General features: G+C 37.3%; 1 protein-coding gene across 7 annotated transcripts in view; it reads left to right on the top strand.

Annotated features, from left to right (window-relative positions):
• Positions 1 to 22,875, top strand: part of htt (huntingtin) — a 62,103-nt gene extending 39,228 nt beyond the window's left edge. For 5 of the 7 annotated variants that reach the window (XM_067402689.1, XM_067402688.1, XM_067402687.1 and 2 more), the window contains 28 exons: positions 34 to 176; positions 307 to 517; positions 1,606 to 1,741; positions 2,300 to 2,479; positions 2,561 to 2,737; positions 4,602 to 4,678; positions 4,796 to 4,934; positions 5,019 to 5,141; positions 5,232 to 5,442; positions 6,519 to 6,664; positions 8,605 to 8,782; positions 9,113 to 9,202; positions 9,278 to 9,462; positions 9,549 to 9,675; positions 11,303 to 11,406; positions 11,484 to 11,638; positions 11,714 to 11,853; positions 11,953 to 12,035; positions 13,979 to 14,109; positions 14,204 to 14,336; positions 15,710 to 15,865; positions 15,957 to 16,147; positions 18,999 to 19,113; positions 19,294 to 19,525; positions 19,826 to 19,931; positions 20,040 to 20,202; positions 20,925 to 21,085; positions 21,207 to 22,875. In XM_067402689.1, the coding sequence (XP_067258790.1) occupies positions 34 to 176; positions 307 to 517; positions 1,606 to 1,741; positions 2,300 to 2,479; positions 2,561 to 2,737; positions 4,602 to 4,678; positions 4,796 to 4,934; positions 5,019 to 5,141; positions 5,232 to 5,442; positions 6,519 to 6,664; positions 8,605 to 8,782; positions 9,113 to 9,202; positions 9,278 to 9,462; positions 9,549 to 9,675; positions 11,303 to 11,406; positions 11,484 to 11,638; positions 11,714 to 11,853; positions 11,953 to 12,035; positions 13,979 to 14,109; positions 14,204 to 14,336; positions 15,710 to 15,865; positions 15,957 to 16,147; positions 18,999 to 19,113; positions 19,294 to 19,525; positions 19,826 to 19,931; positions 20,040 to 20,202; positions 20,925 to 21,085; positions 21,207 to 21,420 (4,207 nt within the window). In that variant the 3' untranslated portion in view covers positions 21,421 to 22,875. The remainder of the gene's footprint in view (positions 1 to 33; positions 177 to 306; positions 518 to 1,605; positions 1,742 to 2,299; positions 2,480 to 2,560; positions 2,738 to 4,601; positions 4,679 to 4,795; positions 4,935 to 5,018; positions 5,142 to 5,231; positions 5,443 to 6,518; positions 6,665 to 8,604; positions 8,783 to 9,112; positions 9,203 to 9,277; positions 9,463 to 9,548; positions 9,676 to 11,302; positions 11,407 to 11,483; positions 11,639 to 11,713; positions 11,854 to 11,952; positions 12,036 to 13,978; positions 14,110 to 14,203; positions 14,337 to 15,709; positions 15,866 to 15,956; positions 16,148 to 18,998; positions 19,114 to 19,293; positions 19,526 to 19,825; positions 19,932 to 20,039; positions 20,203 to 20,924; positions 21,086 to 21,206) is intronic. The other 2 variants (XM_067402690.1, XM_067402684.1) reach the window with 1 other exon arrangement.
• Positions 22,876 to 25,962: the final 3,087 nt, after the last annotated feature.

Below are 25,962 nucleotides of genomic sequence, written 5' to 3'. Positions count from 1 at the left end.
TATTACAGTTATGAATCTCTTTTTCTTTGTCAGGTTCTTATTGCAGTTGGTGGGGGTGTTGCTGGATGATATCGCCACAAAGCAGGTGAAAGTTGACATGAGCGAGCAGCAGCACACGTTCTACTGTCAGCAGCTGGGCACACTGCTCATGTGTTTGATCCACATCTTCAAATCAGGTACGCACACCCACAGAGTCTCAACTCATACACAGGACCCTTTACCAGCTTAAAATACTTCATGATCTCAGTAAAGGGCAACGTTATTCCTTGTTTTTAATTATTACATTATTTCCCTTAAACCTACCAGGAATGTTCCGGCGGATCACGGCAGCGGGCAGCAGGCTTCTGAAGGCGGAAGGAGGGGAAGGGGGTCATTTTTATACCCTGGAGGGTCTGAACAGCCTGGTGCTCCAGCTCATAACCACACACCCATCTCTGGTCCTGCTCTGGTGTCAGGTCCTTCTCATCATCAACTACACCAACTACACCTGGTGGTCCGAGGTGCATCAGACCCCCAGGTTAGACTACATACCAAATAGGAAAGCCTGTTTAATTGATCCAACAGTTACAACCAGGCTAAGCAACATTATTGGTAGTTTTGGGAAGTCAAATGGTGTTTGTAATGGCAAATAACAAATTAGTCTTTCACTGATTGCAAGTGATTACATTTATATGCACTTTGTAACTGCGATAACATTCCATCGACAAGCTAATTGTCTGTCCACACCAGACGTTACATGACTACGAAGAACATGTGGGTGGGCTCTCTCTGCAAGCACATTGCACTTCAGTGGATATGTGCATAATCAAATATAAATATATACAAAACATAAATATTACACCATTTTAATGTTAAGAAAAAATACATATTGTGTGACTGGAACAGTCTTTGTCATGAATACACTTGTTTGTTTACAATTCCCAGTTTGAAAGTTCTTGTTTCCTTTAAAAGGTTAGTTCACCCAAAAAAAGTTGTCATTAATTACTCACCCTCATGTCGTTCTAAACCTGTAAGACCTTCGTTCATCTTCAGAACACAAATTAAGATATTTTTGATGAAATCCGAATTACCACATTCAAGGTCCAGAAAAGTAGTAAAAACATTGTTAAAATAGTCGATGTGACTACTGTGGTTCAACCCTAATGTTATGACTGATAAGAATAAAAAATAAACAAAAATAACAACTTTATTCAACAATTTGTGGATCTTGCGGGATTTGAAAGGACATGAGGGTGAGTAATTAATGACAGAAATTTAATTTTTGGTTGAACTAACCCTTTATTTTTAATATCTGAGGTGAATTATTCATTGTCGCTTTCCGTATGAATACAAAGGTCACATTACTCACATTCAATTTAATATATCACATAATCAGTACCTGAGATTGTTGTTCAAGCCAGAAATAGAAGCCGTTTTTAAAACAGAATCACTTGTTGCTCGTAGCATTTCTTGTTAGGACAAAAACTCTGATTAACATGGAAAAGATACATTTTTATCACGCTGCATTGTTGTGTTGCATCTGGTTAGGACATGGTGTAAGCCTGCAGTAAATCTTTTTTTTTTTTTAATTTTTTATCACAAATCATGTTTTCATGACTCCATTAGGAGGCACAGTCTGTCCAGCACTAAGCTGCTGAGCCCGCACTCATCTGGAGAGGAGGAGAGGCCCGAGGGGAAGCTGGCTATGTGTAACAGAGAGATTGTCCGACGAGGAGCCCTTATCCTCTTCTGTGACTATGTGGTGAGATTTTTCAAGCTTTTTTAAAGCTGTGTCCAAACTCCTGAAGAGCTCTAGCATGAGTTTTATTTTACTTGGCCTAACTGCTCCATCCCTACTCTTACTAATTCTGATAAACCTGTTTATAACCTGTTCATAAAACAGAATGTTAATTGGCACTAAGCAGCACACTTTTAAAGTCTTTATTAGAACTAATCTGTTCACTCTGAAGCCACCTTGGTAGCACCTACACTACTGTTTTTATCATACTTTTTTGGGAAAATTAATACTTTTATTCAGCAAGGAAGGATCCATTAAATTGATCAAAAGTGACAGTTAAGACATTTATAATGTTAGTAAATATTTCAGCATTCAACTGAATGTACTGGCCAATATATATCCAGTAACATTGATTGATACTGATAATAAAAAAAAATGTGGTAGCATATATCATACATCTCTATTTGCCAAGCTTATCATTCAGTATCATATTTCAACAACAAAAAAAATACATTCAAAGTACAAAAATATATTTATATATTAAATATATTCATATATTTATTTTTTGTCCTCCTCTCTCAGTGTCAGAACCTGCACGACTCTGAGCATCTGACGTGGCTGACTGTAAATCATGTGAGCGATCTGATTAGTCTTTCCCATGAGCCTCCAGTGCAGGATCTCATCAGTGCTGTGCACCGAAATTCGGCAGCCAGCGGACTCTTCATACAGGCCATACAATCACGCTGCGACAACCTTTCTACTGTATGTACATGTACATGCATGACATCTTATTTTACTTCATTCTGCCCTTATCTTCAGTCACTTATGTATTTAAATGTGCAGCCGGTGATGCTGAAGAAGACCCTGCAGTGTCTGGAGGGCATTCATCTAAGTCAGTCTGGGGCTCTGCTCATGCTATACGTAGACAAACTACTCAACACGCCGTTCCGTGTGCTGGCTCGCATGGTGGATACACTCGCCTGCAGACGCGTGGAGATGCTGCTTGCCGAGACCCTGCAGGTAAAACACTTCTGTGCCATTCATTGTAATAGACTGTAAATAAATAAATATACAAACCTAAAATCATTGTAACTAAAACACAAAAATAAAATAAAAAAATAAATTCTACCACTGTAATAGATTGTGAGGATGGACGACTGAACAACCATCTATATTGAGCAATTTTGTACTATGGTACAGGCGTGGAGCCAGACATTGTGAACATTAGGGGCTTAGCCTGAATCGATTTTGTCCAATGACATTTCAATTTTCTGTTAACAGCTTTACTGACATAAAAAGAGTATTCTTTAGTAATGTTCATAAAATGTACATTATTTCCCACTGTAATTTGTAAAACTATGTTGGGTGTACCTCCTCTAGGGGGGTACTTACAGTACTTTTGTACTAATTTCTACACTTGCAAAAGATAAATCCTTTTATTTTGATCACCAGATCAAATATATAGCTGTATATATACTTAATCACCGTATTTTGCTGTTTTATAAAGGCACAAAGCCATATCATGTTTCGATTTTAGTTCGTTGGCAAAATACAACTTCAGAGACCATTTAGGCTCTGTTCTAAAATTTCGGTTCATTATGAAATGGTGGCGGCGGCACAGGGTCATTAATGGGAAACACTGAATTAATGTTTAGCTGACAAATGTGCTAAAGTTGTCATATCAGTTGTTATAACAAAAACCCTTCAACCAGACCGAACAAGAGTCTTGAGGCCTGCCGCTGCTCTGAGTGAGTGACAGGAGGCGTGTCTGTGTACAACTTTGGTATGCGTGAACTCGCTGTCGGAGAGAAGAGAGAGAAGGCGAATGTTTGGAAAAACATTCGGGGCTCCAGCGCCCTTAGCCAACCCCTAGGTCCGCCCATGCTACAGTATCTAAAGTCATTTGGCTCCTAAATAATTGTTTATAGGATTCAATTTCTTCCCACTAATTTTTTTTTTTTTGTTAGAATCAAGATCTATTGTTATGTCTCACTTTGTCTAATACCACTAAATTAGCTATTCTCAAGCTTTCTGACTCTGAGGCCCCTCATTGTCAAAGGTAATATTTGAAGGCGCCCAAAGATATTTCTGGTACTTGTGCTGTAATGTGGCTGTAACTTATGCAAATTGTTTTTGCATATTCTCCTATTTTCTTTTATAGAAAATAGGAGAATCAATTTAATTTAGTTTAATTATTTATATAAATATTGTAAATTATTTATAATGATATAATTTCATGAATTTAATTAAAATTCTAAATAATTAAAACAATCATGTATAGTTATGTAATTTTAAAATAATGTAATAAAAAATAAAATTTTATAGTTACAGAAGAGTCAATAACTGATTATTACCAGTGAATTTACATGACTTTTCTAGTCATTTGCGATTACAATGGTTTAAAATATTTTTTTTTTTAACTCAGAAATAACAATTTCTAACTGATCAAATCTTTTGATACTTTATTTTTAACTGATAACGATTTTTTTTAAGATAGATACATAGATTTAAGATACATAATTAGAAAAAATATTCATTATAAGAAAAGTCCATGACATCTTAAAATTTATATCAATTTTTGACTTTTCCAAATTGCAAGCACAATAAACCTCAGAAGAATCAAAAATGGGCTACTTTCCCATAGACTGGAGTGAGACCATAGACATCTCTTGAGCAGTAAAAAAGTAAAATAAGAAATACAATGCCAGCTTATATCTTAGCAGTTTTCGCTTTTTTTTTATTGCTTGTTTTTTTTTTCAATTTGAACCATATTAAGCCATCATGTGCCCCCTTTGGAGTGTGCTGAGGCCCCCTAGTGGGCCCTTGGTTGAGAACCACTGCACTAAATGATTATTGTGAATCATGATTTCTCCTCCTACTGTAGAATAGTGTCGCTCAGCTACCACTGGAGGAGCTGGACAGGATTCAGCAGTACCTACAGACCAGTGGCCTTGCACAAAGGTAAGGCGGCTTGCAGTTTCCTGTCTCATAACTCTACTTCTAATCTGTTTTTGTTGCTGTTGATATGAAAATCTCCCAACTTTGCTTTTTAAAATGATCATCTCTCTCTTACATCAGGCATCAGCGGTTCTACTCCCTGCTGGACAGGTTCAGAGCCACTGTTGCTAAAGATACCAAAAGCCCTACTGCACCCATTACCACACACCCACTGGATGGGGACCCACCCCCTCCCCCTGAAAATGTGGAACCCAATAAGGTATGACTTACAACGGTGGTTGTCAGCTGAAAACGTTTTAGCGAAAACATAACATTATTACTTTTGTGTGTGTGTGTATTTCAGGAGTGGTATGTTGCTCTGGTGAAATCTCAGTGTTGTTTGAGAGGTGAAGGAGCTTTGTATGAAAATACTGAGCTCTTGACAAAACTTCCCCAATCTGACCTAAACACAATCATGACCTGCAAGGTAAAGACCAAAAACATGCTTTTTCTAATAAATAAATAAATCTCTTATTTTCTAACACAAACAGACACTGATGTTGTGTTGTATTTGCAGGACTTCAACCTGTGTCTGCTGGCATCATGTCTGAGTGTTGGGGTACAGAGGGTATGTAAGGATCATGGGGCGGTTTTATTTGACACTGCTCAACAGGTGGCCTTTGATAGATTGGCTGGTGTCATAGAGCTCCTCCCCTCGCCTCATCAGCCCCTCCTCGCCTCTGCTAAGACGTGTACGGACTACTGGCAGAAGCTTAATCAAGTATACGGTGAGTCACAATCAGTATTAAGCTTGTTTTCTACAAATAAATGCCTGTTCACACACAAAATAAATTACTTTGGCTAAATCAGGGGTTTTCTAAACTTTTTTTTGTCAGCTGAAATATTTACTTGAAATGAATATTTTAATAATTTAATGACATGCATTCGCATGTTCATGGTTTTCTGATCAGTTTAATGGATATTTTATAAACAATCAAATTGAATATAACAACAATGACTATTATTATGATTATTATTAATTATATTATTATTTATTAATATTAAATAATATTACTGTTGTACATTACAATTTTACTGTAAAATAAAAAATAATTATTTAATAAACTAATAATTTTATTTTAAGTTAAAACACTAATATTTATGCATTCACTTTCAAACATTCAAACCCTCAAGTTTTTAACATTTCAGTGTCTCAAGCTTTTATTTTGGTGAAATGCTATAAATTTCTGTCCACAGATGTGTTGGCAATTATGCATATTTGTAAATAAAGCCAAGCTAGTGCACATTGCATTACCAAATGCACGTTAAACTCACAGAAAACACAGAATCACAAGGTTCTTGCGTGTAAATGAACACAGCACTGCACCAATCTATATCACAATTTCATATTTTAATTTCGATTAATTGTGCTCTCCATTTATTTGTTTTAATTTTACATTTACTATTATTAAATATCAGCTGTTCATCAACTAACAAACCCCCTGCTATTCCCTCATGAATCCCTGTTTAGGAAACCCTCAGCTATATGACAACCAAATCCCCTCCTGTACATTAGGTGGCGCTGATCAGCATACAAATGTAATCAAGGCACACTTTGTTTAGCATTGCTGTGGTCACTGCAAAATACCCATTCTTCCATTTGTGTTATTTTGTGTTATGTGTTTTGATGACATAATTATTATTCTTCCAACATGGTAAAAATAGTAATAATAAGTAACGAGTAGGTGTGTCTAAACATTCGTTGGTGTAAGTACATGGGAATTATCCTTTGTGGCAAATGCTGTAAATAATAGTGAAGTTGTAATGAACACACTGTCATCGCTTGTGTTTATGTGTGTTGCAGGTGAGCCTGGGTTTTATCAGACTGTGTTGAGTCTGTGTGGCGTATTGAGTCAGTACCTGCTGTCTCTGTCCAAATTGCCGTCCTCACTGCACATTCCCAAAGACAGAGAGACACTCATTACCACCTTCAGCACCCTCGCCATAGAGGTAAGACTGATGCATCCTTCCCAAATAAGATGATTTTATAGAGAACATTCTGGTAGTCGACCGATATGGATTGTCTGATGGCCGATGACAATATCTTGGAGAGCGGGGTGGCCCATGGCCAATATAAAGCTGAAACAGACCTATATAATATAACAGTACTTAATTTAACAATAGTAAATAACACATGCTGCTATGTAATTTGTATTTATTTTACATGTTTACTAAACTAGAAATAAATAATTTAAAATTAATGGAACTTTATAAATGAAAATACACCTGCAAAATAAACAGAATTATACTTGGATATCTTCTTGATTATGTAATCCTATTAAAAACACTGTTAACCAACAGTGCACTCAGTAATCTGGTCAGTCTGTGTGCACTAGGGATAGACAGAGACAGTAAACTAATGAAGAGGGAGAATGAATCTAGCAAGGTTTATTACACTACACATTTATTACACTATATATTATACTGTTATATTACCTTGGCATTAAATTGCATAAAACTATTTGTGTTTCTAATATAACGGCTGAGGGAGTGATATTTCTCTCTTCTGACCAACATAATAAATCTATGAATATTTTTTTCCTCTTTTGTAAAGTCAGAAAATCTATCGTATGTAGGGCTGTCAAACGATCGTATACAAAATAAAAGAGTTTGCATAATATATGTGGGTGTACTGTGTGTAATTATTATGTATACACACAAAATAATGTATATATTTAAGAGAAATATGTTATTTATGTACAAAATATTTTTATTTATATATAATATAAATTACATAAAAATATAAATAAATACATGTAAATATTTCTCAAATATATACATGAATGTGTTTGTATTTATATATACATAATAATTACACACAGTACACCCACATATATTAGGCAAACTCAAACTTTTATTTTGTATGCGATTAATCGTGATTAATCGTTTGACAGCCCTAATCGTATTTTTATTTTTTTCTTATAAAACGGTTAGTTTCAGTTCTTGATAGCTCTGCTTTTTTTCATGATAAAACACGGCTATGATTGCTTCACCCAACGGTTTTATGTATCACTGCACAACACCCTTAGCAATATAAACATGTTTGTTCTCATTGATATTGTTCACTGAAGCTTGTATTGCCTGCATCTATATATCATTTTCTTTCATGTCAGTCCTATGTTGTTTACAACAGTATCAGTCCTTTCAAAATAAAAGTCCTCACTACTGACTGACACACTCAAACAGTCTTTGCCACCATCTGACATTTCCTAGTCTGTTTTTTCTTTTATGAGATGATGCATTCTGTTAATTTTCACGGCCAGGGACTATTTTTTCCAGTGGAAGGAAGGCTTTTAGGGATTTTACTTAATGAAGGTTACATCGATATATACATACATTTGCTTTAATATTTGCATATTTGGAATAACCATTTTATAAAAGCAGTAAGCCCTGTGAAGTTGTGGTTTACAGTGAATCTTTAACAGCTAAGGGGGTTTTAGGCATTCTGCTCTGTGTCGTTCCTAACGATTTAGCTGTAATAAATTCACTGTAAACCACAGCTTCTTGAGGCTTATTGCTTTATTTTGCTATTGAATCAAATGGGAATGTAAAAATTATATGTGCTGTCATCTTGCGTTCACCACTATAGAAGTTATAGAAGTTAACCAACTATGCCGACTCCTCTTTGAAGAAAAAAAAGTCCTGGCACTGTCATTTACTGGACATTTACTGGACATAGTTGGACATTTACTGGCCAAACAGGAAAACTCACTGTCTGATACAAAGTAAAAAATGGCAAATATCAGCTGATATATATCGACCTTTGAGATATATTGATATTGATAGAAAGATGATAGAGTGGTAATATTTTAGATAGTGGTAAGATGTAGCACCATGTCTATAAATACCACTCAGCCTCTCAGCTCATGTTTCTCTTTCTGCCTCTGTAGGTGGTGGTTTGGCGTTTGCTGCAGGATCAGCTGCCTCTGAGTGTGGACATGCAGATGAGTCTGTCGTGTCTGTGTCTGGCTCTCCAGCAGCCGGCGGTGTGGACACACTTTGCCTCTCACTCCTACCTCACACACACCTGCTCCATCATCCACTGCATAGAGCTCCTTATCCACGCAGGTTTGTGATACAAAGCTCCTGGGAACGCAGCCAAGGCTTTCAAAATACAGAGACAGTACACTCATATTACTTATGAATAGGAGAAAGTGCAATGCGCAATATGCCGGAATAAGTCCTGCCTTCTAAATAAAAGAGCCAGTTGCCAGTTGGCAAAGTCATTGCTTCACTGCAGCTGCCATTAAAAATCATGTGATATGATCTTGGATGCCTGAAATAGCTGCCTAGAGGCGTTGCAAATATGGCCTCGAAGTGATGCACTGTACTTAAACCTTATAAAATGCAATTAAAGTTGATGCTCCTTTTGTGATTGTGATTATGTGTGTTACGTAGTCGCTGTTGGTCCTGGCGACCAACTTTTGAGGCCGGAGAGGAAAACATCACAAACAGAGCAGTCAGAAGACCAGTTGGACTCTGCAGACAGTGAGTTAATGCACACATTACGCATTGATCAGTGATGACCACAACAACAAGTGTTAATGTTTCTGTAATTTTCAGACCAGCGTGAATGGCGGTGTTGTGTGATCATGGCTGAGCTGGTTGAAGGTCTACAGAGTGTGCTGGCTCTGGGTCACCATAGAAACAAGAACATCCCGGCATTCCTTACGCCCACCCTACAGAACGTCATTATCAGCCTGGCCAGGCTTCCCCTTGTGAACAGCTACACCCGAGTCCCACCACTGGTGAGAGAGTGACTGAGGGTTTATTCATAACTTGTGTGTAAGTGTGTTTAAAACTGTATAAAAAATACATGTGTTTGATTTAACAGGTCTGGAAGCTGGGCTGGTCCCCCAGGCCGAGTGGAGATTTCGGCACAGCATTACCAGAGATCCCTGTAGAGTTCCTGCAGGAGAAAGATGTCTTCAGAGAGTTCCTCTATCGCATTAACACTCTGGGTATGACATGAGAGACTCATTTCAGAGTTGTTTATCTTTAAAAGTAGTCATGAATGCAAAATATTATTACAATTATATATTTACAGTTGCAAGAATAAGTATGTGAACCACTTGCAAAATCTGTGAAAATGTGCAAAATTTTAACAAAATAAGAGAAATCATATAAAATGCATGTTAATTTTTATTTAGTACTGTCCTGAGTAAGATATTTTACATAAAAGATGTTTGCATTTAGTTCACAAGACAAAACAATAGCTGAATTTATTAAAATAGCCCCATTCAGAAGTATGTGAACCATTTATTCTCAATACTGTGTGTGGTTGCCTGATGATCCACAACTGTTTTTTTGTTTTGTGATGGTTGTTCATGAGTCCCTTGTTTATTCTGAAAAGTTTTCCAGCATTTTTTGCATATTTGAATCCTTTACAGCAGTGTCTGAATGATTTTGAGATCTGTCTTTTCACACTGAGGACAACTGAGGGACTCAAACTCAACTTTTAAATAAAAAAGGTTCAAACATTCACTGATGCTTCAGAAGGAAACATGATGCATTAAGAGTAGGGGTGTGAAAAACTTTGAACAGGATGAAGAGGTCCAAATTTTCCAATTATTTTGCTTGAATATCATTTTTTTTCTTCTTCATGTAGTACTACCCTTCGGAAGCAACAGAAGATACTTGCATGTTTCTCGGAATACAAATTAAATACAATTTACCTTGATCATCAAATTCAAAAATGTTTTCACTCCCCATCTATTAATGCATCATGTTTTTTTTCTGGAGCATCAGTGAATGTTTGAACCTTTTTTAATAGTTGTGTTTGAGTCCCTCAGTTGTCCTCAGTGTGAAAAAACAGATCTCAAATTCATTCAGTCACTGCTGTAATTCAAATATGCAAAAATGCTTGAAAACTGATGAATCTGCAGGAGCTGGAGGATTTTTCTGAAGAACAGAGCTCAGTTTATCTGCTCAGAACAAAAAGAGACTCATGAACAACCATCACAAAACATAAAAACAGTCGTGGATCATCAGGTAACCACACACAGTATTGAGAATCAATGGTTCACATACTTATGAATGGGGTTATTTTAATAAATTCAGCTATTGTTTTGTCTTGTGGATTATATGTAAACATCTTTTATGTAAAATATCTTACTCAGGACAGTACTAAATAAAAAATAACATGTATTTTGCATTATCTCCCTTAAAATTTAAAATAAGTGGTCTGTTTTAATATATTTTAAAATGTAATTTATTCCTGTAATGGCAAAGCTGAATTTTCAGCAACCATTTCTCCAGTCTTCGGTGACACATGATCCTTCAGAAATCATATGAGTATGAGTACATCACTAACAGATAGTCATACTTTTCTACTTAATTGGTTATTAAACAGTGTAGCTAATCTAATAAATGTATTGTTTTCATAATTTGTGTAAATTATTCATTCACAAGTGAGCAAAGCATAACATTTTTAGCTTAATAGATTTGGATGAAAGTCAGATGAAAATGATGCTTTATACGATCTGTATCACTGTGTGTTGACATCAGGTAAACCTCATGTATATTCCAGCCTTTTGTGTAGTACATGATTATTGAACAGCTTGATTTGTTCTTGCGGTCTCCTTGCAGGCTGGAGTAGTCGGACACAGTTTGAGGAGACGTGGGCCACTTTGTTGGGGGTGCTGGTCACTCAGCCAATCACAATGGACCAAGAGGAGGAAACCCAGCAAGAAGTAAATCTTGCCAAAAAGACAAGCATAGGTTTTGGATACTGTGTGTGACTGATAAGATGTGTCTGTTTGTGGCGCAGGAGGATCTAGAGAGGACTCAGATAAATGTACTGGCAGTTCAGGCCATCACCTCTCTGGTGCTGAGTGCCATGACTCTGCCGACAGCAGGAAATCCAGCTGTCAGCTGTCCTGAACAGCAACCCCGCAACAAAATCCTTAAAGCTCTGGACACCAGGTATGCACACATTTATTTTATTCATGTGTTGTTCTCTAGGGTTAGAAGTGGATACGATTTTTGTGCGTTTTTCAGGTTTGGTCGTAAGCTGAGTGTGATTAGAGGTATGGTTGAGCGTGAGATTCAGGCCATGGTGTCAAAGAGAGACAACATTGCCACGCACTTCCCCTATCAAGCCTGGGACCCTGTGCCCTCTTTATCTTCCTCAACAGCAGGTAAGTGGTCAGCCAAAAGATCCCGTTGAGATGCAAAAGATGCAGTTTTTTTTGTCATATTCATTACCTTTTCGTGTGCGTGTATATCTGCATATTCAGGCACCCTCATCAGTCATGAGAAACTCCTGCTGCAGATTAATACAGAAAGGGAGATGGGCAACATGGACTACAAACTGGGCCAAGTTAGTAAACTGACTACTTTAAAACACTTCACTTCATCATTCTATTAAGTTATTGAAAGGAAATTTATTTTGTCCACACAACCAAAATCTCATCAAAACATCATGGCAAGTAAAGTTGAGCTGCTGTTTACCATATTTGATGAGCTCTATGTATGTCTCTTATGCTCACCAAGGCTGCATTTATTTGATCAAAAATACAGTAAAAACAGTGAAATATTACATCATTATATTTAATTACAATTACAAGACTTCTTTCAAAAACATAAAAAAAATCTTTGAGGACCTATTATGCTTTTTTTCATTTTCATTCATCTTCCAGGAATGTACAGTTCACAATGTTCATCATTTAGATAATTCCTGCCCTAAAGCATATGCAAAATAAAGGGGTGAGGCCTGGTTGAGTTGCGTTAGTAGTGTTTTGAAACCCGTGGTTATGGTAAGGGGCGTGACATTTCAGAAACATGCTCGAAGTGGTTGAACAATCACAACACACTAGTCCATCCAACCTATCAGAGCACATTGGGGTCTTTGGAAAGAGGGGCTTCATAGAGACAGGAACTAAAAAGAGCATTACTAACAGACAGGGAAGAGAGGTGCTGCAACAATGTAAATGATGTGAAAAATAAGGTGTTTTTTTTAACCTTCAAGTATGAGGACCTATTCTAGTACACCCCAAAAACAAAATCAAGGCTTAGTAAAAGTACATAATATGGCCTGTTTAATTATTCCAAATGTTTGAATATGTATATGTGGATAATAGCCTAAATTAAAGGTGCCCTAGAATTAAAAATTGAATTTATCTTGGCATAGTTGAATAACAAGAGTTCAGTACATGGAAATGACATACAGTGAGTCTCCATTGTTTCCTCCTTCTTATATAAATCTCATTTGTTTAAAAGACCTTCGAAGAACAGACGAATCTCAACATAACACCGACTGTTACGTAACAGTCGGGATCATTAATATGTACCACCCCAATATTTGCATATGCCAGCCCATGATCGAGGCATTACACAAAGGAAGCCAGTATTAACGTTTGGATGTGCACATCTAACATGATATTTTTAGTGATATTTGTAAACTGTCTTTCTAAATGTTTCGTTAGCATGTTGCTAATGTACTGTTAAATGTGGTTAAAGTTACCATCGTTTCTTACTGTATTCACGGAGACAAGAGCCGTCGATATTTTCATTTTTAAACACTTGCAGTCTGTATAATTCATAAACACAACTTCATTCTTTATAAGTCTCTCCAACAGTGTAGCATTAGCCGTTAGCCACAGATCACAGCCTCAAATTCATTCAGAAACAAATGTAAACATCCAAATAAATACAATACTCACATAATCCGACGCATTCATGCAGTATGCATGACGAACACTTTGTAAAGATCCATTTTGAGGGTTATATTAGCTGTGTGAACTTTGTTTATGCAATGATAGAGTCGAGAGCTGTGGGGGTGGAGAGCACGAGCAATTAAAGGGGCCGCAGCCTGAATCGGCGCATTTCTAATTATGCCCCAAAAATAGGCAATGAATTAAAAAAAATCTATGGGGTATTTTGAGCTAAAACTTCATGGACACATTCAGGGGACACCTTAGACTTATATTACATCTTGTAAAAAAAAATGTTCAATGGCACCTTTAAATCTGTTCATCATATAAAAAGATAGTGTCTATTCAGAAGACTTAGTTTGAATTGCTCGATTACTTTACAATGTCTTTATGATATTTTTGAAGTGTCAAAGTTTTGGTTGTGTGGACTTTCAGTGGATGGACAAAAATGATGAGAATATTGAAAAATATCTTAATTTGGTTTTTAAAAGATGAAAGTCTTATGGGTTTGGAAGAACATGAGAGTGAGTAAATGATCACTGAATTTTTTGGGTGAACTATCCCTTTAAAGTTTATATCTGCATGTTATTAACAAACGTACACTCTGCAGGTGTCGATTCACTCAGTATGGTTGGGAAATAACATCACCCCTCTGAGGGAGGAGGAGTGGGGTGAGGATGAAGAAGATGAAGCAGATGCTCCAGCACCTGCATCACCACAATTATCACCAATCAACTCCAGGTCAGACTTACATAGTTACTAGCAGTAAAGCTCCTTAAAACCAGCATCCTCCAGTCTTCACACCCTGCATTGTCTTTCTGCTTGCCCTGTCTAGGAAGCACCGTGCTGGGGTTGACATCCACTCCTGCTCTCAGTTCCTCCTGGAGCTCTACAGCCAGTGGATTCTCCCTGGCAGCCCAAGCAGCAAGAAGACTCCTGTTGTTCTAATCAGTGAGGTTGTCAGATCGGTGAGTGCATTCTTACAGATGCTTTCATAGCGATTCATCAGCTTTCGAAGGCACCCCATTGTCCAACACTTTTCGAAGCCCCCCTATATAAGATATTTCCTTGGGTATTTCTACTGTAATTGTAACAACACTGCTTGGAAACTGGGAAGGTTGATATAGTAAATTAATTAAGCAATTTATATTGTGATTCCATAAGATTTTAAGATTCTGATTCAGTTTGTTTTTCAGTAAAAGCAATATTACTGTTACACGATGTGTGTGTGTGTGTGTGGGTATTTAGTTTTTTAATAATTAAGATTATTTATATATATATATATATATATATATATATATATATATATATATATATATATATATATATTATATATATATATATATAAATTAAATAATTTCAAGTCATCCTGTGGGCCCCTTGCAGGGCTCCAGACTAACATTTGAGAATAGTAGTGCCAGTGCCAAGTTCTACATATGACTTTCCTACTTCATACTTATGTACAAAAAAGGAAGTGGAAATGAATAAGCCAATAAGTGCTCCTCTGCTGCCATCTACTGGTTAAAGTGGTAATTTCATGTCTTTTTTTATTTTTAAATAAAAGTGTTCGTTTGCCACCAAGTGTTAATTTTTCTACATCTTGAAACTTTTAGTTTTACAAATGGGGACAATATTTGAAGGATGAACAAATAATGTTCAATAAAATTTAAGTTGGATAATATTTAGAGCTTTGAAGTACTGGGAAAAGTTGTGTGACGCACTTGGAAGTTTTTGAAAAGTGCTTGAATTTCACTCTCAGTTGGACGAACCATGAAATGAATAATCTAAAAACATTCAGCTATTTCTGCTACAATCCCATGGTTACAGTTAGCGTTACTAAATCCATGAGGAATGTTGGTGATTTGTGGACTGGAAAGCCTTCTAAATCTTGTTTATTCATGACTCAATGTTTCTCCTGTTTTATAACAGAATCATGCGCCGAATTAGAATTTTTCTGACTAGATCTTGCTGCGATGTTATTAATTTTGTGGTGAATTCAAGCGCTGTGTAGTAACTGTGTTGCGTGATAAAAGATTGGTACATGAGTAACTGTTCTGAGCTTGTGTTGTGCTGTATAATATTGGTCTGAGCTGATAAATGGTCTGCACTGCGCAGCTCAAGCATGGTTTGTTCCACTTTCATTTTGTTTGCTGTTTGATGTTTCTCATATGCAACAGAAATTCCAGCTCTTATCAGTTTTAGGAACGTGGTGGTCGCACCAGTGCAACCTCCAGCAAAAATTAGTCGCTACCGCTATCTTAGGATCAGTGTACAAGTTCAAATTCACTTACCTCTACTTTTCCTATACAATTCACATATATCCTTTCTTTGTCTCTTTAAGCTGCTGGCAGTTTCTGATCTGTTCACCGAGAGGAATCAGTTTGATATGATGTTCTCCACTCTGACTGAGCTGCAGAAAGTCCATCCACCAGAAGATGAGATCCTCAGCCAGTACCTTGTGCCAGCTATCTGCAAAGCAGCTGCAGTGCTTGGCATGGTGAGAGTGTATATGCATTTCTGATGCACTAGCTTTATAAATAAACACAGCTACAGCTATTTAACAGTGTGGACTAATGTATCTGTGTCAGGATAAAGCCATTGCAGAGCCTGTGTGCCGTCTTCTGGAGAGCACCTTGCGCAGCACTCATCTGCCCAGTCGGATCGGTGCTCTTCATGGAGTTCTATACGTGCTGGAGTGCGATCTGCTGGACGATACAGCACGGCAGCTTATCCCTACTGTCAGTGAATACCTGCTCTCCAACCTTAAAGCTATAGCACAGTGAGTAAAAGTAAAACATGACCACACACACACACACACACACATTACAGTCTGTCTAAACTTAAACCTTCACCCAAAGAGTGGCAGTAGTATGTAGAATCTATATGTTTACATTTTCTGAAGAAAAAATGAATGGTGTTTGCCTGTGCAAAAGTTGCTACCACAATGTTAGGGTGTTGTAGATTGTTGCCAAGGAGTTGCTATGTGGTTGCTGAGGTGTTTCAAGTGGTTGCTACATGGTTTCTAACTGGTCCAAGTTAAAGGTACTGCAAGTATTATTTGGACATTGTTGATATTTGAAATAAACCCAAACAAACAAACCCACCCCTCTCTTCATTGCTCCACCTCCAAAACTCACACTCCAATCCTAACTACCCTGCTTTGAGTTTGTCTCCAACCCAAGCCCGATCCCTCTGACGTGCGTGGCGGGTGCACTAACAATGACGCCAAACACCGCAATCTCTGGTGGTCGTCAGTTTTTTCTTATTTTCAAATCTCTTGCTCGTTCTCTCTCCTCAGACGTCATACGTCCCCTAATGCTGATTGGTTAGACGTTTGTTGTTAGTATCAGCCTGACTAACTTCCAAACAGTGTTCTTGAAATACTACAGAGTCCACCTTTAAAAGAGCCCACTAGTCGATCTTTAAAGGTGCCGTAGAATGTCTTTTTAAAAGATGTAATATAAGTCTAAGGTGTCCCCTGAGTGTGTCTGTGAAGTTTCAGCTCAAAATACCCCATAGATTTTTTTTTTTATTAATTTTTTTAACTGCCTATTTTGGGGCATCATTAAATATGAGCTGATTTAGGCTGCGGCCCCTTAAAATGCTCACGCTCTCCGCCCACGGAGCTCGCGCTTGCCTTTAACAGCATAAACAAAGTTCACACAGCTAATATAACCCTCAAAATGGATCTTTACAAAGTGTTCGTCATGCATGCTGTATGCATACATCGGATTATGTGAGTATAGTATTTATTTGGATGTTTACATTTGATTCTGAATGAATTTGAGGCTGTGCTCCGTGGCTAACAGCTAATTCTACACTGTTGGAGAGATTTATAAAGAATGAAGTTGTGTTTATGAATTATACAGACTGCAAGTGTTTAATAATGAAAATAACGACGGCTCGTCTCTGTGAATACAGTAAGAAACGATGGTAACTTTAACCACATTTAACAGTATATTAGCAAAATGCTAACGAAACATTTAGAAAAACAATTTACAAATATCATTAAAAATATCATGATATAATGGATCATGTCAGTTATTATCGCTTCATCTGCCATTTTTCGCTATTGTCCTTGCTTGTTTACCTAATCTGATGATTCAGCTGTGCACATCCAAACGTCCTGTCCTTGTCTAATGCTTGAACATGGGCTGGCATATGCAAATATTGGGGGCGTACACCCCGACTGTTATGTAACAGTCGGTGTTATGTTGAGATTCGCCTGTTCTTCGGAGGTCTTTTAAACAAATGAGATTTATATAAGAAGGAGGAAACAATGGAGTTTGAGACTCACTGTATGTCATTTCCATGTGCTGAACTCTTGTTATTCAACTATGCCAAGATAAATTAAATTTTTAATTCTAGGGCACCTTTAAGTGATTTTTAATTTCCTAATAAAAATAACTATATTCTTTTACACTATATTTCTTACATTAGTACACCATTTACAAATTTAAAAGGGTTAGTTTACCCCAAAATGAAAATTCTGTCATCATTTACTCACCCTCATGTCTTTCATGTATCTTTGAAACACAAATAAAGATATTTTTAATGAAACATGAGAGATTTATGTTACTCCTTTAAAAGTTCATTACAATAAAACTTTGACTCTTCATAAAGTTAATAAATTGATCAGAAGATATCCATATGAATCGAGCAGCTTAATCCAAGTCATATGCAAGTTCAAACCTTGTTGGTTCTTGTGTCAAGCAAAGATGTTTAAACTTCTGTTTACCATGTTTGATGTGCTCTATGTATGTGCATTGATTGAAAATTATTTGTAAATAAAAAATTGAATCTGTTCATCAAAGCCATTGTGTCTCTTCAGAAGACTTGGATTAAAACGTTTGATTCATGGATTTCTTTTTCACAGGTTTATGAACTTTATCAAGTGTCAAAATAGCGGTGAAATGGACATTCAATGGAGAGAAATAAATCTTTCAAGGTTTATTTAAAATATCATTTGTGTTTCGAACTAACTGTTTAACACATTTTAACATTTTAAAGAAATTATGCATAATTCCACCAATTTCGCCAGTGCAGAAAAAATTGAAAAAACCTAGAGATTTCTACTAGGCCTACTAATAAGTAGTTATTTTTGCAGATATTTTCATCCCTGCTCAATCCCAATGATGAAGACTCCTAGCTCGCTCTTTGTGAGGACTGAATCAACCTTCCTATTACCTGCGTTGAGCTTTAACCTCTCCACCACACCTCTCCCAGCGGCAGGCAAAGGCTGTCCATTCATTAGTGTTACACTAACTCTTAGTGTTTGCCGTTTCATTTAAGAGAATATGGGATGAGAGGTTAACGGTTTGCGTCCTGCGTCGGATAAAAGACTTCACACTGTTAGCACCTCTCTTAAGAGGTTATGCCCCATGCAGTCAAAGCTAATGCCAAAGTCTCTGTGGCATGCTGGGAGACTCAATAATAGGTTCACACAGGCAATCACAACACACGCCCACACACTGCATGGTCATCAGCTCCTCATTAGCTGTAATGTATGGTGTCTTACTGAGATCTGAGATCCCTCATTAAAGACCAGGGCTAGAATTAGCATCTGATAGCCTCACTGAAAATAGAGGAATGTGTTTAGGCCTAAAACTGTTTGTATGTGTCTCTCTCAGCTGTGTGAATCTACACAACCAGCAGCATGTGTTGGTGATGTGTGCTGTGGCATTCTACATGATGGAGAACTACCCCTTGGATGTAGGGCCTGAGTTCAATGCCGGGATCATTCAGGTGGGAAGAGGCCATAATCTGGAGAAAAGATTATTAGTGTTATAATATTCTTTGACCACACTTGATTCTGGACTTCAGCCTGAATGTAGAGACATTTATAAGAATTTTTCTTTATCATGGACTTTCTTATATGTCATTGAGCCTTCACTCTCTACTATTGTTCCTCCTTTGCATTTCCAGCTGTGCTGTATGATGCTGTCTGCTACCGAGGAGGCCACACCATCCATCATCTACCACTGCGTCCTGCGAGGTATGGAGCGGTTGCTTCTGTCCGAGCAGCTGTCGCGCATGGACGCAGAGACGCTGGTCAAGCTGAGCGTTGACCGTGTGAACATGCCCAGCCCACACCGTGCCATGGCTGCCCTGGGTCTCATGCTCACCTGCATGTACACAGGTGTGGCTGGAGAGGAAGGCAGGACACATTTCAGCTTCATCTTTAATACTGACCCACCTACTAACACCAACCCATAAGAACAGACTCACCTTAGATGCTTACCCTACTAACAAAGCACATAGCAGCTGAGTCCTCAGTATGAATTGGTTAAGAAGTGTCTAATGTTGAGAGGTTTAATTTTGTTCTAGTAAAATGAAGTGAAAATACTATATAAGAAGATTAACATTCATAATGTTTATTTTGTAGAACCTAGTTTTATCTGAATGGATCCATTATGGAACTGTTCTTCTTACTGGTGGACATACATTTACCCTATAGGGAAGGAGAAGGGAAGTCCTGGGCGCCCTGCTGATGCAGACCCCACAGCTCCCGATAGCGAGTCAGTCATTGTCGCAATGGAGCGGGTATCTGTTCTGTTTGACAGGTACATAGGTTTGTTTTTAAAGAAACTTAATGCAAAATGCATTTTTTCCAGCTGTAGGTAAAAAAAATTCTATTCCACTAATTTGTCTGTGGAAATTTCTTGCTGTAGGATTCGTAAAGGCTTTCCGAGTGAGGCACGAGTGGTAGCCCGGATCCTTCCTCAGTTCCTGGATGACTTTTTCCCACTGCAAGACGTCATGAACAAAGTCATTGGGGAGTTCCTGTCCAATCAGCAGCCTTACCCACAATTCATGGCTACAGTGGTCTACAAGGCAAGTGCAACTTTTTGGGCATTCTTAATGCTTTGGGTACTCTGTGATCTTAAATGTGTTGGTTCATTCACGTTCACATTTCTGCAAAATTTTATGGGTATAATGGGTCAATTGTTTGTTGTCAATAATATACCGATTTATGAAGCACAACTCAAACAGAAGTTACTTTCAAACATAAGCCCTGGGTATACTTTGTTTTGTTTTTTTTACGAACAGTCGAACGCATAGCCTTGCACTTGACTTGTGCACATACACAGATGTTCAACGCATGCTCAGTTTTGAGCAATCTCTTGCTACAAGTTACAACCCATGTAAACATCTTTGTATTCTTTCATGCTAGAGTTGGACGAATGAGGGTACTTTCTAACCTCTTCGCACAATCTCTCTTGTCTATGTAGGCCTCCATTGTCGCTGTAGCTTGCATGCACACCGATCTGTTTATGCAGGTTTTCTTCGACTACCTTGTGAATTGATGCTCCCAGGGCACGGTTGCCACCTTGTGGATAAACTAATTACTGCAAAAAAAAATGAAATGCGCATGTGTGATTTGCTTAACAATGGTAAATGTGTCTGCACATTTAGTCTTACAATTCTGTCATAATTTATTCACTTCCGTGTTGATCCAAACCTGTATGACTGACTTTCTTTATATTCTTTGTGAACTATCCTTACTTTATAACAAGGTAATAATAGTTATTTAATGCATGTATTTCTTGCAACAGGTATTTCAAACACTTCATGCAACTGGGCAGTCCTCCATGGTCCGTGATTGGGTGCTACTCTCGCTGTCAAACTTCACACAGAGAACACCTGTCGCCATGGCAATGTGGAGCCTGTCCTGTTTCTTTGTCAGTGCCTCGACCAGCCAATGGATCTCTGCCCTGTATCCTTAAACACATTTCAATTAGTGCAATTGTACTGGTAACAGCACACTTCCTGTTCTCTGCTTTCCTTTTATTTTCCTTTTAATTTTTTTTTTCCTTAACTTCTCCCTTCTCCTTTAGCCTGCCTCATGTCATCAGTCGCATGGGAAAGTCTGACACAGTGGACATTAGCCTCTTTTGTCTGGTTGCTATGGATTTCTACCGACACCAGATCGATGAGGAGTTAGACCGCAGGGCCTTCCAGTCTGTCTTTGAGATGGTGGCTTTACCTGGTACTCCGTATTACCAACTACTGTGCTGTTTGCAGAGCATTCACCAAGACACGTCACTATAAAACAGACCATATGAGACAGACCAATAATAATAATATATATATATATATATATATGAATATCAATAATGTATCTACAAGGCAAATTAGACATAAAAAATGGTAATATAATACCAGAGCAGAAGATATCACACTTATAAGAACGTTACACACCAGGATGCATGTCAACAATGTATGGAATGGGATGTATGGAACGGGATCGGCTGCTATGATAGTATCCGTGATATACCAGAGGACATTGATCCAAATAGTTCATTGTTATTAGAGACAGTGGGACCAATCCAAGCAAGACAGCACATCCACTGAAGTATGTGGCCACAATGCACCAGAACATCAGTAATCTGTCATTTAAAAAAGAATAGTAGTGCTACCATCAGAATATTTGACTGGTGTCACTTGACATCTCAAAAGTCTATATGGATGCTTGTCTTCTCCATATTTTGTATGCATACATGCTCTTCATCTGGTATCAGAGAATGTTACTGTGGCAAAACTATAAGGCTGGTCACAAAGTTTTATTGGTAGTGCAGTCAAAACTGACGACGTGTCTCCATCATTAAAAACACAATGTTCTAAGAGAATTTTAAGCTATAATCAAACTGACTGAAGAACATATTATAGTGAATGTTCTTACAAATATCTTGCAAACTCCTGCACTTCCGGAATTCAGCCGATCCAAGATTAGATCTTTTAGTCCGCAGACCTGGAGTTCAGGTACTCCCAGATATGTATCGTCCAACCTGGCTAAAATCAGTACATCCGGGTATTTTACACGATGCCCTCCTCTCCACCAGTCCATACTCTCCTGCTCCCTTAGAAACGGAAGACACTGTCTTTCATAAACCCACAACCCCCTCAGTTTAAAATCATTCCTTTTGCATGGGCAATGCATTGCTTTGCTCTGTGTTTGCTGGCACTTGAAGCGAAAATGGATTGTAAATTGAATTTGTATATCCCCTCTAATGTGGAAGAGGTTGCATAAGACTATTGATATAAGATTTTTGTGCATTTAAATGTAAAATGTGTTTGACTTACTGAGTAAGAGGGGTGAATTGCCTGAAACAAAGTTTATTTTTCTTCTTAAAATTCAGTTGTCTATATTTGTTTTTAAGTTGACACATTTTTTTAAGATGGAGAAAAAATGTGAATCACTGAAGTCCTTTTGTATGGAGAGGGCTTGAAATAGCTATAGCAGTTACTGTAGGTTTTTAGATGAGGGTTTCTACATATAAAAATTACCGCTCAAATCTACATACTGTGTCCCTTGCAACACATCTGCAGTTATTTGTTAAATTTCTTTTAAAAGCTCAGGACGTAAGATATGATTATTGATCTAGTGTAATGACTGGAAGTATGTATTTTAATCTATAGAGTGTTTACATCAATGTACAATTTGTGTAAAAGAAATAATATTTGTGATTAAATGAATAAACTGTGGTGCATGACAACACCCATCGGTGGACATGAGATGGTGTAAAGAGAAAGGTCATTGTAACTGAATATGCGCAGTAACCCATTCTTTTTTTTTTTCTCACTTTTTTGAGAGACTTAGGTGGCATAGGAGCCTTCATTGTAAATATAAGCCTAGTTGACAAGCTGAACATGTTTTGTATATCAACTTAAAGCATGCTTTAGTCTGCTTTCAATATTGATTCAATATTTTATGTGATGCCACAACAACTTTTGAAATGGGGTGACTTATGATTGTTAGTCGATTCAGTCTACATGGACATCACATAATCGCATCCAGCGACACAAGAATTGGGCAAATTCACACAACTTATGGAGACAATTAGTTGGTCATGTCCATTAGATATCTGCTACATGATTGCTTGCAGTTTTACAGATTGTAGAACCAATCAAAATGATGGATTTACATAATAGGTTTTTTTGATAGCAGCATTGAAGATCTTTAAATTTAAATCTTGTTGGGCTGCTTTAGTGACTAAATAGGATGGTAGTGTTATGGGTCACAGACAGCTTAAATAACTTGAATGCCTTTCACAAAGACCACCAATGTGGTTGGACCAAATACGACAATACTGCAGAATTGTAATGTTAATAGTGCGCCACTGATAATTTCACAAATATCAGATAGTTAATACATTCTATTCTCTTTAGTTTGTGTGCTTCACTAGAGAAAGACAGGATAATCCTGGTTGGTTTAATGCATCTTTGGGGGAATGATTTTTAAGCCATTTCTCCCCTTGCATTATATTGTTAATTTCTAGCAAATTCAGATTTTTTATTATTTTATTTTTTTTACACCTTCCCTTATTTATTTCAATTTCCCCTCTTTACAAAAGTAGTGATATTGTTAGATCTCAGATCAGTGTTTACTTTAGTGTTTAATTTAAAAAAAAAAAAAACTTTTATCTGAGATATACAGTGCTCAGCATAAATGAGTACACCCCTTTGAAAAGTAACATTTTGAACAATATCTCAATGAACACAAAAACAATTTCCAAAATGTTGACAAGACTAAGTTTTATATAACATCTGTTTAACTTATAACATGAAAGGTTAATAATATAACTTTTATAATAATATATAACAACATTTTCAGTTTTACTCAAATTAGGGTGATGCAAAAATCAGTACACCCCACTGAAAGCCTCTGGAGCAAAGCTACATTTTAGACTACAAATGTCTAATTTAACAAGAATTCAACCACATGTGAGTCGAATTATTCATTAAACAGATGTCCAGCAGACAGTTGACTATAAAAGTTTGTTAAAACCCCTTCCCATTTTATGCTGTCAGCAATGGCACCACATGGAAGAGAAATGTCACAAAACCTGAAAAGAAAACAATTTCTTTACACAAGAAAGGTGAAGGCTACAAGAAGATCAGCAAAGCTTTACTTATCAGTCAGAATACTGTAGCAAAAGTGGTACAAAAACAAAAAACAAAAAAAAAGATGGAACTGCAACCATCTCAAAGAGATGTACAGGTCGTCAACAGAAGTTAACACCTCGACAGGAGCGTCTTCTGATGAGAAGGGTTGAAGAAAATCTACATGCAAGTTCACTGCAGTTATCTAAAGTAGAAAGCCAAACTGGGGTGACCATTTCTCATGACACAATAAGGCGTACACTGCAGAGGAATGGCATGCATGGGTGCCGTCCACGAAAGAAAGACAGATGAGACCAAGATAACTGATTTTGGAACTGATGGCTTCAAAACTGTATGGCATCGCAGAGGTGAGGAATACAAAGACAAGTTCATGGTGCCTACAGTAAAACATGGTGGTGGCAGTGTCCTTATGTGGGGCTGCATGAGTGCTGCTGGTGTCGGGAGCTGCGTTTCATTGATGGCATCATGAATTCACAGATGTACTGCTCTATACCGAAAGAGTAGATGCTACCATCACTCCGTGTCCTTGGCCATTGTGCACTTTTCCAACGTGACAATGATCCTAAACACACATCGAAGACCACTGTTGGATTTCTGAAGAAGAACAGGGTGAAAGTGATTCAGTGGCTCCTGATCTGAACCCAATCGAACACCTATGGGGAATTCTGAAGAGACAAGTTGAGCATCACTCTCCATCCAGCATCCAGTCTCTAAAAGAGGTCAATTTTTGAAGAATGGAAAAAGACAGATGTTGCAAAATGTCGCAAACTTGTTCATTCCATGCCTAGAAGACTTAGTGCTGTCATTAAAAATCATGGAGGCCATACAAAGTACTAGATGTAGTAGTTTTTGTTGTGGGGTGTACTCATGCATCACCTAATTTGAGTAAAACTGAAAAATGTGTAATCTAAGTTATATTATAAACTTTACTTTCATGTTATAAGTTAAACAGATGTTATATTAAACTTAGTCTTGTCAACATTTTGGAAGTTGTTTTTGTGTTCATTGAGATATTGTTTAAAATGTTAAAGGGGGTGTACTCATTTATGCTGAGCACTGTAAATAAAGTTAAGGCAAAGCTGGAGACAAATGGATAGCAGCATTATATCCCACAAGTATCACAGTAATGCCATAATGGTCTTACACCGAAGCCTTCTTTAAAAAAAAAAAAAAAAAGATTAACCTACTCCCTTTTTGTTATTTATTCATTGCACTTCTGCAAACTATGGCTGGTAAAAAATAACGAAAATTGATGTATTTATTTTATGGATCGTTTTAACGTCATAAACTATGAAAATACTATAATATAGAAATAAATAAAAGATGTAAAATAGTCAATTTAGTTTTACTGATTTTTTTTTGGTTTATTTTTGTTTGGCGCACATTGCATGGCTCGTCAACTAGTGACTCGCAGAATCCAGCCTGTTTTTGACTTGTATTTCACACTGAATGGGAGTTGCAATAGCAAGCTAGTTTTGAAAGCATTAGATCTTACCCTCCCATTAGTAAAGCCACGCCTCCTCCAAAACACATGAACGCACACAGCCAGAGCAGAGTCTCCAAAACGTCACATAAGATTGCGTTCAATTACCTCGTGTCTCAAAGTACATAACATTACAATAAAAATGAACATAAACAACTTGCAGAGCTCTGACTTCTGCACATTAATTTTGGCGTTGATAGTGTTGA

Source organism: Chanodichthys erythropterus, chromosome 12 (genome assembly GCF_024489055.1).
Source record: "Chanodichthys erythropterus isolate Z2021 chromosome 12, ASM2448905v1, whole genome shotgun sequence".
NCBI classification, from domain to species: Eukaryota; Metazoa; Chordata; class Actinopteri; order Cypriniformes; family Xenocyprididae; genus Chanodichthys; species Chanodichthys erythropterus.
Note: the sequence above shows the minus strand (reverse complement) of the source record. Positions and strands in the feature narration are given on the sequence as shown.